General features: G+C 57.1%; 1 protein-coding gene across 5 annotated transcripts in view; it reads left to right on the forward strand.

Annotated features, from left to right (window-relative positions):
* Positions 1 to 14,245, forward strand: part of SLC38A10 (solute carrier family 38 member 10) — a 40,400-nt gene that overhangs the window by 22,957 nt on the left and 3,198 nt on the right. For 3 of the 5 annotated variants that reach the window (XM_052657308.1, XM_052657310.1, XM_052657309.1), the window contains exons 11-14: positions 4,833 to 4,989; positions 10,166 to 10,333; positions 10,522 to 10,974; positions 11,514 to 11,633. In XM_052657308.1, the coding sequence (XP_052513268.1) occupies positions 4,833 to 4,989; positions 10,166 to 10,333; positions 10,522 to 10,974; positions 11,514 to 11,633 (898 nt within the window). Of the gene's footprint in view, positions 1 to 4,832; positions 5,005 to 10,165; positions 10,334 to 10,521; positions 10,975 to 11,513; positions 11,634 to 12,775; positions 12,800 to 14,245 lie in introns of all 5 variants that reach the window. The other 2 variants (XM_052657311.1, XM_052657312.1) reach the window with 2 other exon arrangements.

The raw sequence follows: 14,245 nt of genomic DNA on the forward strand, positions 1-14,245 counted from the left end.
TATTTGTACGTAGGGAGGCTGTAGATTCGCATTTATCGAAGTTTTACCCACTGACCTTATGGCCTCTCTTGGTAATTTCACCTCCTCTTTCTGCTGTTTCTCGTCTGTGTCGTCTTGTGCCTCTCTCCGTGGCACTTGAGGGTGAGGGGCCAGCTTGTTATCTTCCCAGCTGAACTGGGACAGCTTGTGGTGTTGAATCGTCACATGTAATGCTGGCTTTGGCTTCATGTACAGAAATGAACATGCGCATTCAAACGCCCCCACATTTCTGTAGACGTGAACACACTTAGAATCACGTTAAAGTGGCATCTCTCCGTGCCTGTTTTAATATGGATTGTTGAAACTGGAAAGCACATTGAATCATATTAACTGCCTTCCGACCATGTGCAGAGAAGATGGTAGGTTTCCCCACTGGACTTAGTGTTCTGGTGGGGTGCGTTGTGGATCAGTCCTGGGGTGGACCATCTGACTGTGGCATACCGTTTGTATGTGTTGCTGTTTTACTTCTGAATGTGGAGTTTTCATGTTTTGAGAAAAATGAGGTTTGCAAGGGGCACACTCAGAAATGTGACTGGAGTCTGGTGTGCAGACCTCGGGCCTGGAGGGCACCTGCTTGGGGTGCATCACTGCTGTCCCGGGAGCCTGGCTGCTGCTTTCCTGGATGGCACAGACCTGGTGTCAGCCCGAGTCTACTTGCCCCACTTGCCTGAGTGTTGCCAGCACTGAGGTGCTTGTTCCTGGCCCTGGCCCTCCAGAAGAGGCAGGGAAGGTAGGGGGGCACAGGTTATGGGCCAATTGTAGCTGTGCTGGAGAAAGGCACCAAAGAGTGTTCTGAGAAACGTCCTCAGAAGAATAAGCAGTGGCCGTGGAAACACTACTGGCCCTCAGCTAGGTGAAAAGAAACCTTACCTGTCACCACCAGTTCATCCTTTATGTTGAAAATTCAAGAACCTGGAGAAGCTCTTCAGTAGGGCTGAGTTAGAGGGGTGGGTTTGCCACCCAGAACTGACACCGTGGCTGGGAGCCAGCAGGGGGAGCAGGGCCGCCTGGAACTGGTGGCTGGTGGGAGGCAGTGGAGCCCTGAGCCAGAGCTATACCAGCCTCCACAGGAGGGTCGGAAGGCACTACTGTGCTCCTGACACAGGGATGTAGATGCCCACTGGGACCTCGCCCAGAATGTGATGCCTCCGCCTCAGGGCTGGGGTGCCTGCCATGCCCTGATCCCACTGCACTGAAGACCTGGATGGGGTGCACGCAGCAGACTCCAGATCCCCTGCCTCGAGGTATGAGCCGTGTTTGAACATGTACGTCTTCAGGCTCAGGTGTGAGCAGTGAAAGGGGACACCTTCACTCTGGGCTGGTGCCTCTCTCTTGTTCTGAGTTGGGGATCCCAGCAGACTGGGGGCCCTGGGGTGTCACACATGGTCCCCAGGCCAAGTGTGTGGTTTTGTCATAAATACTGGGGCTGAGACGTCAGGATGTATTTGCATTTCTCCTCCTGGCAGCTCTGTACCTGGTTAAGAAGAACAGAAGTCAGGGCTGCATGATCAGATGTCTAGTGCCCCGGGTTCGCTCACCCATCTTGTCCCATTTTGAAGGAGCTCTTGGATTTGCAGAAGTTGTACCTGAAAGATGGGTTTTGCAGGCATGAGCCCCTCCTGCCCCTGTCCTGAGGCTGTGGCAGCCCGGTACCCCTGCTGGCTTCCGCTGTGTCACTCCATCATGGCTGTTTGGCGTGGTGCAGACCTCGGCTGTGGATCCTTCTTCTGGGAGCAGCGTCTCTTTCTTGCAGAAATTTTGGGGGATGGGTGGTCATCCCTGTTCACACACATGTGGCCCCAGCCTTCCACACTTCATGTCAGAGCGGCAACCCGAGAGTTCTGGCCTCTTATGACCTTGGGGCCTACCGGATGCCTCAGGCCTTTGGTGGGGCTGGGGGTCTGTGGTCAGTGCATACTGGTCATGGCTGCCCCAGGGACTTGGCCAACATCTGTACCCTTTGCAAAGTTGGGCCCAAAGGACTTCACTGGTGGCTCAGAGGTAAAGAATCCCCCTGCAATGCAGGAGACCCAGGTTTGATCCCTGAATGGGGAAGATCCTCTGGAAGAGGAAATGGCAACCACTTCAGTATTCTTGCCTGGGAAATCCTGTGGACAGAGGAGCCTGGTGGTCTGCAGTACACAGGGTCACAAAAGAGGCAGATATGACTTAGCGACTAAACAAAGTCCTGCCCGCCTGGAGCATCTGCCGTGGGGGCCGTGTTCCTGCCCTGGTGTGGACTGTCGCCTCCCAACACGTGCCTGCTGGCAGACTGTGATCTGGTCACTGCAGCAGCACCGCCCGTGGACCCAGACCCCCTCGGTGTCCGGCATGGCCCTCCCACATCCTCACTGATGCCGGCATGGCATTAATCCTCTGCTCTCTTCAAGCTGGGGTGGCTTTGGCTCCCCTGCCTGGGGGTTTTCATGGACCTGTGGCATTTCTTTAAAAGAAAGGGTTAGAGTGGAGAGCTGAGATCTGTTATAACTGCTCTGGAGGGGCCAGCAGGCTGCTCATGCTTAAGACAGTGGTCGGCTGATGAGTACCCCACAGAACCCTGGGCAGCTCAAATGCCAGGTGTGTCAGGGGACGAGGGGGTTCCCAGCAAAGGGTGGGGTGGAGACAGCTGCTGAGTAGGGGAGCAGAGGTGGGTGTCTTCATGGACAAGGTGGAGACAGGAAACACACTTTGCTGGTGGGGTCATGAGATGTCTGGGCTGGAGGCAGAGACAGGTGTGTGTGTGTGGTGCCATGCAGTGCTTCCTGGCACTGTGCAGGCTCTTCTTTGTAAGTTGAACTTGTAAGTTGACACTTTCTTGGCCTTTTTTAGCTTGCTGTCTTCCAGCATTGATGGAGTTAACGTTTTTTATTTTGTGTGCGATTTGTTTCTTTAAGGCCAAAAAGCCGAGGGTTGAAATAAATCATTCAAAGCCATGGATGAAATGTTGCCTTTGGCTTGTCGGTCTCCTGTGGAATGTTCAGTGATGTCCCTGTAAAAATAACCCAACACAGAAACGACCAACCAGCTATCTTCATCTCTATGTCAAAACCATTTTAGGGGCCGCCCAAATCAGGGCCTGGAGGGGACGGGCTTCTGTTGGTGAAGCCCAGGCTCACCTGGCTCTGTCCTGGGGGCCGTGCTGGAGCTCCCCTCCCGCTCTGGCCAGCCTTGCAGGCAGAGCCACTTCGGCCGTTTGAGTGCTTCAGTAGGGCGCTCACTCGGTCTTGCCCTCGTCCTGTCGGTGCCACGGGGTCCAAGGTGGGACATGAAGTTCTTTTTGTTATTTTCTCAGCTGTCAGCTAAAGAAATACAAGATGCAAGGGATTTAAAGTTTCTTTTTTATGTTTAAAAAGCTACTTTGGTGGTGTCTGCTGTTGCTTCTTGAACCTTCCCTTTGTGGTGAGCGGGTGTAATGTGCTGCTCTTTGAACTCACAGCTGAAGCTGGCATCCACATGTTTTCAAGAAAACTATTTGAAATGGGGGACAAGAGTCGGGAGCTCTTGACCCCACGCTGTGCTCAGTGTTCAGTGCTGCTCAGACACCAAGGGCTCAAACCCAACAACATCCCCAAGTGTACCTGACTGAGGCTGGCTGGTGGTCAGTACCGGAGGGGCACTGACCAGGCCTCTCTGAAGCATCACGGACCCTGGAGCATGGCCAGCATTTTGCCTCTGTGAGCCCCAAACCAGCTCAGTGTTTCCAGAGTGACAGTGGAGAAAATAGACTTTCTGTCTGAGGTTCTCCACGTTGGTTGGCATCCACCTTCAGGAGCACAGGGCCTTTCTTTCTGTCAAAAATCTTTCTTCTGCAGTTGTATTGAGTCTGGGAAAGTCTCACTGGTTCTTTTGAACTGATATTTTTTTAAAGAGTCAACGTGCCTTTCAGGAAAGGTTTGAGTTCTGGCTCTGAGAGTGCATGGAGGTGGGTGGCGAGGTTCCCCAGCTCCTCGGGCAGGCTGCCTTGTGGCTCTTCTCCGAGGAACCAGGAGTTACTGCTCCCTGGGGAGAGCCAGGTGGGCCAGGCTGGGAAGGGCAGAACAAGCTGCGCCCACTGCCGTCACAGCGGAAGTCACATGGAGAGCATCGGTGGGCCCCGCGTGGTTCCCGTCCTGAGTCGATGAGGGCAGCACTTATGATCAGCCTCGGGGCCATCACAGGAGGGACGGGGTGGGGACAGGCCCTCTCTGAGCAGCAGCGCATCCAGCTCAGCTTGCTGGGTAGCACCGATGGGCACCGACTGCCAGAGGGGGCGAGGAGCCACCTCCTCACAGCCGTCCCGTCTGTGCCCTGCAGCTGCAGGCGTGTCTAGCCTGCTGGGTGATGTTGGGACTAGTCATTGGTAGCCGGGCACCCAGTGGCCTGCGCCCTCTTCTGGGTGAGGGAGTGGGACAAGCAAGAGCCCACTTTAAGCCGGGTTGAGGCCTTGAGATTCTTGCTCTTCTGGTGAGAACCATCAAGGGGCCCAATCTCTGCAGCAGTAGGTGTGGGCATATATGGCTGCCAGGCTCTCCAGGCTGCCTGGTTGGTGGGTCTGAGTCTCTCTGGCCAGCAGGCCCCTCCCCGTCACACTCATGCCCCTGCTGCCTTCAGGCTCCCTCACACCCTGCCCCGCCCCCCAGCCCCATTGCCGAGTGGCTCCTGCGGATGTGGCCCACGATTCTGTCACACTGATGAGTTAGTGACCAGTGGTCAGTGTGGTTGGGGCCTCTGTGGGCTGTACCCGACCCAGAGGAAGGGCAGGGGCCCCGGGACTGCGTGACTCCTTTAGCTCTTGGGGTATTTGTCTCATCCAGGTGGTGCTCTGGGTCGGCCTGGGCATCCTGGTGATCAGCACGCACACCACCCTGTCCGTGAGCCAGGAGACCCCCATGGACTTGGCAAAGGAGGCTGAGGGTGGTAGGCTTGGAGCGGCCGCAGGCGCAGTGAAGGTAGAGGCAGCCCAGGTCCCAGGTACGTGGCTCCCAGGTACGCACATGGGCCCGCAGCCTTCTCAGCATCACCGTGGGTCGTGGGGATGCAGTCATCACTTTCCAGGCCGTCTCACCTGCCCAGCTGCCTCTGGCCTATCCGGGTGATGGAGGGGGCAGGGGGGCTTCTGGGGGCTGCTGTGTGCAGCCACGTGCATGTGCCGCCTGCGTGCTGGGACAGGCTGAAGACAGCAGGGCGGAGGTCTCAACCCCTCCCCCACCCCCATTCAGAGCACCAGCAGGTAAGTGAGCTTGCGGGTGTCACTCAACGTTTGCCTGTAGTAAGGATGTAAATTTTAAGCCAGATTTTCTTGGACCGAATCAGTGATGCCCCTCAGCTTTGTTCCCTGCTGCCTGCCTGGCCTTCTGCTGGTCGATTCCAGGTCCCTGTGAGTGGTGATGATTGATAAGCCCCGGTGGGAGTACTGGTCTCCCCGCCTACTGTGAGTGACAGAAGGAAAGCTCCCAAGGGCTGTCCAGGGAGGCAGGTGTGTCCACGGAGGTGCTTGCGGGGCTGGGCCACCTGTGGTCGGAGGCTCGGGCCTCTCAGATGTGTTGCCGTCTCTGTTCCAGACTTACCTGTCTGTGCTCAGAGAGCCTCTGGAGTTGTAGCACCCCACACCAACTTCCTGCAGAAGACCAGTCTCTCCTGGGGCTCTTTTAGGGGAGCCCTGAGGCCAGAGTAATGGGGCATGCTCTCTTCTGCCTTCCTCGGATGGTGAGGGCCAGCAAGAAGACGCCCCCTTTGGGAGTCCCCAGCAGAGAGGACCCCTGGGGATAACGGCGCTCAGCAGAAATATTAATTGGAGTGGTCAGAAACAGCTTGGGTGTCGCCACAGTGGTTGCACGGATTTAGTAACTTGGACGGAAAAAAGCTTCCTGGAGGAGGGAGGGAGATGGCGCCCCTCCACCCCTGTTAGCAGCCCCACCGGGTCCCTCACCCCCGGGGCTCCTTGGCCTCTGGTGCTTTGGGGACGCCCCCAGCAAAACGCAACTCGGACACTGGTTTCACGTCTCAGCTGGCTGCCGGCCCGCCCGGTAGTGGACTTCTCGGCATCAGCTGACGCAGCCGGCACCGGGCTGCCTGTCCCCACGGCGCTGGGCGGTCTCCAACCCACTGCCGGCGCGAGCAGCTGCATCCTGTTGGGGAGGTGGGCCCCGGGCTCACCTGGAGCCGCTGCGGCCACATCTGGTTTCCATTTCTTCCACAAGTCTGTAACAAACACACGGCCCCTCTCGGAACCACATGCCGTTTGTTTAACTCAAGTCTCCGCGTTTCTCGCCCCTGGCCTCCCCGTCATTGATGGGTTGCCTCGTTGAAGCAGAGTTGGGCCCGTGGGGCCTGGGCCGCGTGCCCCGCAGCCGTCCGCCCATCAGCGTGTGAGGCAGGTTTATTGTTCTCTTTGATGTTGAAGAGGCCAAAACAGTACCAACTTTCCCCAGAGCCCGAGCTGAGCTTCGGACTGGGGGAGTCCTGCCCTCCTGGGGACACACGGGCCTGGCCACCCCCAGCCTGGCGCTCCCAGCAAGCGCAGGGCCTGTGACACGCCTGGTGTGGACAGAAGAGGTGGGCAGGCCTTCAGGAAAGGCTAGGAGGCCACTCACCATGAGGCTGGCAGCCCCCTCGCGGGTCTGGCGAGTGGGTTTGGAGTTCGTGCTTTTCAGCTCCTCCTCTGAGCGTGGCCTCATCCCGTTTCTTCCTCTCTCCCCCAGCCCGCGGCTTCTCTCCGTGTCAGGAGCCGCCTTGGCCACACACCTTGTACAGCTTGTCTGTCCCCCATCGGGGACCTGGCCCTGCTTCTGCTGGGTGGGAAAGAATGGGAAGGGCCCAGACGGGGCCTGTGGGCAGCAGCACGCTGGTGCAGGGACACAGCTGGCAGAGGGTGGTCACAGGCCTGAGTGGGAGCTTGCCCTCCCCCATCTCCTTCCTAAGTTTCTCTTCTGAGTACGCATCCCTTGTGCTGCTGTGCCGGGCGCTGGTGCACGCGGGCAGGAAAGCGTCTGACTGCCTGCGACCGATGCCAGCGTGCCCGTGGGGAGGGGCAGTGTGCCCGGCTACAGGCCTGCCTCCCTCCTTGGTCCCCACCAAGAAGGAGCAGTTAACACCCCTGTGCCACGTGACTTCTCAGTTTTTCTGCCTGTGTGTCAGACGCGGCTGTGAGCTTGTCTCACCGGCGCTAAGATAACCATGCCAGCCGCAGCCGAATCTGGAAGGACTCCTCAGGGGAAGGAGGGATGCTGCCTCCCGTGTCCAGCCCTGAGGGACCGGCCCATGGCTCCTCCACCTGCTGCCCGTGGGCAGACGTGCCCATCTGCAGGAGAGTGTGATGAGTGAGCCAGATGGGGCCACCCAGCCACCCAGCTGGGGCTTTGGGTCCAGGGACCCATTGGGATTCCTGCACATCCAGTAGAGTGTGCTAGACAGGGTTTCCCTTGCTGCCTAAGTCAAGAAGAGCAGGGGTTCCCAAGTGGACTTTCCCACAGAGGCAGTGAGGGAGGCACTTCGAAGGTTGTCAGGAAAGGTACTCAGAAGCAGCACCTGGCCTTTTTAACAGACTGTTGGTGGCTGCTCCTGCTCTCTGCATGGCCCTGGGGTCCCTTGCATCTCCTGAATTTGGGGTTTATGTCCAATCAACAGGGATTCCATTTGTGGAACTCAGGTGTGATTTTAAGAGACACTTTACTTTTGTGCTTGGCAGTCAGAGGACTGCTTCCATCTTCACTGATCACAGGATACAGAGAGATGCCTCCAGACTCAGAATGGGGTCCTGCAGGGGAGAGTCGATGAAGAGGAGCCCCTGGCCCTGACCCTGTCTTCCGAGGTGGAAATAGTCTCGAAGGCAGATTCTCATTGCTGTGGACAGGCCTGTTCTGGATGTTGCACCCCAAAACGGCCGCATGTTCCCAGGTTTCAGACCTGTGGTTGTCTGAGCACTGAAGAATTGATGCTTTTGAACTCTGGTGTTGGAGAAGACTCTTGAGAGTCCCTTGGACTGCAAAGAGATCCAACCAGTCCATCCTAAAGGAAATCAGTCCTGAATATTCATTGGAAGGACTGATGCTGAAGCTGAAACTCCAGTACTTTGGCCACCTGAGGCAAAGAACCGACTCATTTGAAAAGACCCTGTTGCTGGGAAAGGTTGAAGGCAGGAGGAGAAGGGGACGACAGAGGATGAGATGGTTGGATGGCGTCACCGACTTGACGGTCATGAGTTTGAGTAAACTCAGGGAGTTGGTGGTGGACAGAGAGGCCTAGTGCGCAGCAGTCTACGGGGTTGCAAAGAGTTGCACATGACTGAGCAGCTGAACTGAACTTGGGTCCTGTGTCTCCCTGAGCCAGTCACAGAACCACCTGGTGTCCACACTAGACGAGTGACTGTTGGCCAACAGTATTCCCAGGAGCTCCTGGTAGAAGCACCATCAGGAGGGTCTGAGTGTGGATGGGGCCAGGCAGTTTAGAAAGCTCCCCGCCCAGCAGAACTGAGGTAGACATGGAATTTCCCTGCGTGGTGCCCACTTTGAAGAGTGGAGGCCACAACCTTGAGGCTGAGAGGAGGCCCTTCCAGGCCAGGGCGCCCTCTGCTGGCCACTCCCTCTGATTTGCTGCTGCCTCTGGAAGGCGAAACGGGCCAAGCCCCTGCCTGGCCTTCATCCTTCCCTGGGGTGACCACCCTGGGTGAGTGTGGGCTGTTCTTCAGTTGCTAATTAGGAAGTTTGGTGTTAGTTTTACTGTGGCCCAGAGGCATTGCTGGCAAACTGTCCTCACGAGGAGCTCTGGTTCGTTTTAGAAAGCACTGTGTCCAGTGCCGAGAACAGCTGTGAAGTGCCCGAGGCCCGGCCACTGTGGGCAGGGTGGCCACGTTGTGGACCCATGCCCCTTGCTCACCTGAGTCCCCTGGTCATTCCTTTGCCTGATGATGGATAGATTTCGAGTTGGTCCTGCAACATGACGGCCATATTTGTTCTGTTGTAATTTTCCTTCCCTTCCTGGCCCTCTGTCTTAACTTGGTCCTCCACTAGACAACACCTCTTGATTTTGACCCCCAGGGGCCTCTGGGGGCTGGGGACAGGGGTGTTACCTGTGGTGTGGAGCAGACACCACACACTCACGCGAATCAGTCGCTTGATTGAACTGTGGAGTCCTGCGTTCCGCTCCTGCCCAGCGCCATCTCCCCTCTACTTTGCTTTGGATACTAAACCTCAGCTGCTGCAGGTGACCACCGGCAAGCATGGCAGGTCAGCCCAGGTCCCTTCTCCTCTGGGGGAAGGAGCAAGCCCGCCTGAACAGGACTGTCGTGAATCCCCCCAGAGCCCCTTTGGGGGTCCCACGACTTCGGGGGCTTCCGCCTCCCCTCTTGCAGGCAGCTTGTGCCCTGAAGGCGGAAAGCGGTTGCTTCGGGCCACTGGGATGAAATGACTCTTTTTAAAGCTTTTCTTCCCCGCCAGATAGTGTTTTAGTTTCTGCCACTTTTGCCTAACAGGTAGAGAGTGGTTTTGTTCATGGAGAGAGTTTCCTAAGGGGCTCCACTTGGGCCACCCTCGTGGCCCTCTCCCCGAGGGCCCGCCATGACTGAGCTACTGGGTTTCCGGGAGGATGAGGAGGCCCGTGGGATACAGGTGTGTGTAGGAGGCCAGCTTTGTGGGCGGTGCCTCTTTCTCAATTTCCTTTTGATAGGAATTTTTACTTCTGCAGCAAGAAGTTGACAGAATTGCAAATCAACCTCCCATAGGCATTTTCCTTAAGCATTTCTCTCCTCCCCTTCCCCCTTGGCCTGCAGCGAGGGGTTGGCCGGGCTTAGGGAGGGTGATTGTCCCCAGGAGGGATGAGGTTGGGCGCTTACTGTTCCCAGACTTCAAATGGTGGGTTCGTGCTGCCACCTGGTGGTGACGGCCAGCTTTATGTGGGGTAGCGTTGTTCTGCACCCAGTTAGGTGTAAATTGCATTTTGACATATTTTTGTTATGAATACACATGAAAAACGACAGTTTTCTATGCTACTTAGCTGCTAATGATTGAACAGGAAAAAAAAATAACTGCTTAGGCTCTGCCATTCGACTGGGAAATGTGATTACAATCCAGGGAAAACCGCCCAGTTGCCATGCTGATTGGCGGTGTAGCCACGTGGAAACACCGCTCAATTATCTGTGCCATGCTTACAGGCCAGAATCCAATTGTGGACGTGGCTGAGGATGGCCGAGATAAGCCGAAGCTGCCAAATGAGAAAGATGAGATGGAGCAGGCCCAGATTAAGGGCCCCGTGAATGTGCCCCCAAGGGAAGAGGCCAAGGAGAAGCAGGAGGCGGCACAGCTGGATCGCCCTGGTCAAGGTGCTACGACTGCCTGGGTGGGGGTGTGGGGGGCTGTGTCCATGGGGGCGGGACCTCAGCTGGACATCAGTCATGTGGTTGGTTGGTTCACAGACCTGAAGAGGGAAAGCCGCCCTGGGAGGGAAGGCTGAGTCACCCCCCTCCCCCATCCCCATCCCCGCTCCCCAACATCATCCGTCTCCTTCCAGGAGTTGCAGTACCTCTGGGCGAGGCCCACCGTCATGAACCCCCTGTGCCTCACGACGAGGTGGTAGTGGATGAAGGTCAAGACCAAGAAGGACTGGAGAAGGAGCGGCCATCCAAACACATGGATGAAAGGGCCCTGGGGGGCAAGGGTCAAATGGTACCACCCTTGCTGGATTCAGGACGAGAGAGACTCAGACAGGACCAGGCTTTGGAGGCAGCGGGCGGTCTTCCCAAAGATTCCCAGAAGGTTCCAGAAGAAAATGGTCAGCCAGCCATTGAGCCTGTGAAGGAGGACCTGGGGCTGGGCGACAGGGGCGTGCATCCAGGGCCCCAGGCAGTGCTCCCTGAGGGGCAGGACGTCCCGGGGGCAGGCGCAGAGGCCAGAGCAGACGGTGCCTTGCTGCTTGGCCATGCCGTGGTGGCCATGGGCAAGCCGGAGGAGAAGAAAGAGCCTGGTGGGTGTAGGCTCCATCCTTGCGGGGCCTGGGAGAGGCTGGGGACAGGGCAGGAGACACTGACCATCCTCCCTTCGGTCGCACGGCCTTTCTTTTCTTGCGAGATGAGCTTGTCTGTGTAGCAGCCCTGGTGCAGCTGTCGGGGCTTGGCAGCTTCTCTGGCATTTGTCACACACTTGTTCGCCAGACCCGTAAGTGCCAGGTGCTGAGCTGCTCCTGCATGTCTGGGCGCACACGGGGCACGGCGCGGGCCTGACGGGTAGCTCCCTGTTAAGTGCCGTCTCAGAGCTACTGACGACGGTCCCCGCATGCTAATTGACGAAGGTAGTTGACACTGGCTCCCTGCCACCAGACTGTGAGATGTTAAATATTATTTTTTTATTACCTCCCTGGTACTCATCAGGTTGAATATACAGTACCAGGGAGGGAGGGCCAACGTGGAGGGTGATTTTAGGAAATATCGGCCTCCTCCTCTTGTCCCCCCTCTACCTTCTTCTGAGTTTTCCTGCAAGCCTCCTGAGTCTTTGCCTTGTGTGCAGATGCGAAGGCTCCCCTCCCGGAGGAGAAGCCAGGCCCGGGGGCAGCGCCGCAGGCAGAGCCTCGAGAGCAGAGGACCGAGGAGGGACAGGGAGGGGAGCATGCCGGCAGCAAGCTGGAGGGTAAGGCCTTTGCTTTCTCCCTGCATCCTCCCAAGGCCTGGAGATACTGCTGCTTCCTTCTGGAAGTGGAATGTGGCCCAGGAGGAGACACAGGAGCCCGTAGTCTTGCCAGTTTCCTGTTGAGGAAAGATCTTAAATAGCTCCCCTGCCAACCAACAGCCTTCTCTCCTCCCTTTTCACTTCCCTAGGAATGTTTTTATCTTCTTTTCTCCCCCTTTAGAAAAAAAACAACAAACCTGTCACTGTCACGTGACTTCGTATTCCCGTTTGTATCTTATTTCAAAATAGACACGTTAATATTTCCAACAAGCTGGCCAGGTGTAGGGGGCATTAGCGAGGGTGGGAGGGCTGGTGACTCACTGCTATCTTAGCTCCCCGGCCACTGTGGCAGCAGCTCCCGCCCCGTCTTAGCTGGGGCTAGGTGGGGACCTTTGTACCCAGCTGTGGTGAAGACCTAGCACCTGTCCCAAAGCGAAAGCTCGTTTAATCTTTTCTCTCCAGTGAACAAAACTTGCTCTGCACCCTCCTCCAGACCTTCATGCCCATTTTGGGATGCTTCTCGCTCTCTGCTTTTGATGCCCCCCTCCTCACAGCCCCACCTGGTCAGGCACTGCCCTGCACTAAAGGAGGTGGTGGCAGCTCTCCCAGCAAATGATCACTCTTCTTGTTTCTTTGGTCCCCACCTGAGACCCTGTGGGGTCACCCTATTTGCTAGCAGTGTCCACAGAGCAGCCCCCTGGTGTTTCACTGTGTGCTCTGAGAATCTGGGTCTGTACATGGGGATCATGGTTCCGCACTCAGGTGGGTTCATGGGATGCTCATGCCTTGCTGCCCCACGAGCTGCTTCCCAGAAGGTCCTGCAGCCTTGAGATAGTCGGCCCAGAGCACCAGGCCCGGGAAGCCAGCCGAGCCTCTGCACTCAGAGGCCAGGAAGGCGGAGCTGAAGGTCCTGGGGTTTCCTATAGCGCGGATGCCGTGGAGTTCTGCATGTTGCTGTCTTTGGTTTCAGTCTGTTTACTGGTCCTGGTCCTTACAATCTGTTACCTAATCCTGTTTGATTCTTTGACTTTTTCTTTTCTGAAAAGAACTTTGATGGTTTCCTATTCTGCCTTTCTCCAAACGCCTCTCAATGGGATGCACAGCTGAAATCAGAAAGATGGTGGCAGGTAGGCGTCGGGAGGAGCATCACAGTGAAGGTTTCTGTGGGGGTTTAAAGACGAGACAGCAGACAGTGTGAACACTGAGCCCGGTAGTGCCTTGCATGGGGTCAGAGCCCGGGATCCACACGTGGTCTGTCCCCCAACTGGGCTCAGCCACAGCCCCTCAGGTGGGGTCCCCCCTGATGCCCCAACCCGCTCGCTTCTAGTCCACATGCCCTGGTGCCCCTTAGCCCCACTGGGGCTCCGCCGTGGGGCGCCACCACAGGACAGCCAGGTGCAGCCTGTAAGCACCCGGGCACTCCCAGAGACGGGGCGGGGCCTGCGTGTGACTTCCGCCGTGTGCATGGCCTGGTATTAATGTGCTCTGCGCGTGTGTGAATATCTGTGCAGCTCTCATCTCATCCATGAGTCTGATCCCTGTGGTCCTGGTGGGCCGAGCAGTTGTACACGGAGCTCCAGCTGGGGGCTCAGTTTATCACCTCCATTCTGCTTCCCATCTGTCCCATGTTGCTTCTGGCTGGACATGGCGCACTTCCCCCGACCCCCGCCTTAGGCTAGGGCTAGTCCTGCGAGGAGCCAGTGAGTCAGGGGGCCTGCTCTTTAGGAACCCTCCCTTGGGGACAGGTGGTGTTGGGAGCATGGTCATGGTCGAGGGAGCTGGTCTGGAACTCTGGGATGGCGCTGTGCACTTCCCTTGTCTAAAGGGGGGTGTGGGGAGCCCCGAGATGATCCACGGAATGTAGGCTTTCTCAGGCAGGCGTCTTGGTCACCTTAGGATGTCTGGATGTGTGTCTGGTGGAGAGCAGGGGCCTGGATCACCCGGGCTGGCCAAGGGACCCATCCTCCGTGCTTAGCCTCAGCATGTTCTTCATGGGCACTGGCCTCTGGGGGGGAGCCATGGCAGTCCCTGGGAGAAGGCCAACCTTGCCCTGTTCTGGGGGGTCACAGGTCACTGCTGGGGAGGACAGGCCAGCACACCTGCATGTGCCCAGCATGGGGGCCCCTCGCTGGGATGTTAGCTCTCGCCACTCCCAAAATGTTCTCCTTTCTTCGGATTCAAGCTTTTCCATCTGACAACCTGTACAGTTACATCATCTTTCAAAGCTTCCTGTTTAAAGACACGTGTTATAAAAGTTCCTTAAGCCCGGACTGCTGGCTCTACAGAGCTGACCCAGTGCTGACGTGTTTGCAGTGCGTTATGAGCTTTCTACACCCAAGGTATTCAGCCTTGGGGCCTCTTCTCGGTCCACAGTCTGTGGGGGCCCTTCCTACACACACCTGCTGCAGCTGGCTTGCTCCCAGCTCACCTGGTGCTCCTTCCCTGCCAGCTGCAGCCAGCTTCCCGGGGGAGGCGAGGCTGGCGGGAGCACTGGCGTAGCCTTCTCACTGAGGTCCAAGCTCTTGTCCCTGCTGAAGGGGAAGATGGTTCTGTTTGTCTTTAAAGTTCTTACC

Source organism: Budorcas taxicolor, chromosome 19 (assembly GCF_023091745.1).
Source record: "Budorcas taxicolor isolate Tak-1 chromosome 19, Takin1.1, whole genome shotgun sequence".
Taxonomy (NCBI): Eukaryota; Metazoa; Chordata; class Mammalia; order Artiodactyla; family Bovidae; genus Budorcas; species Budorcas taxicolor.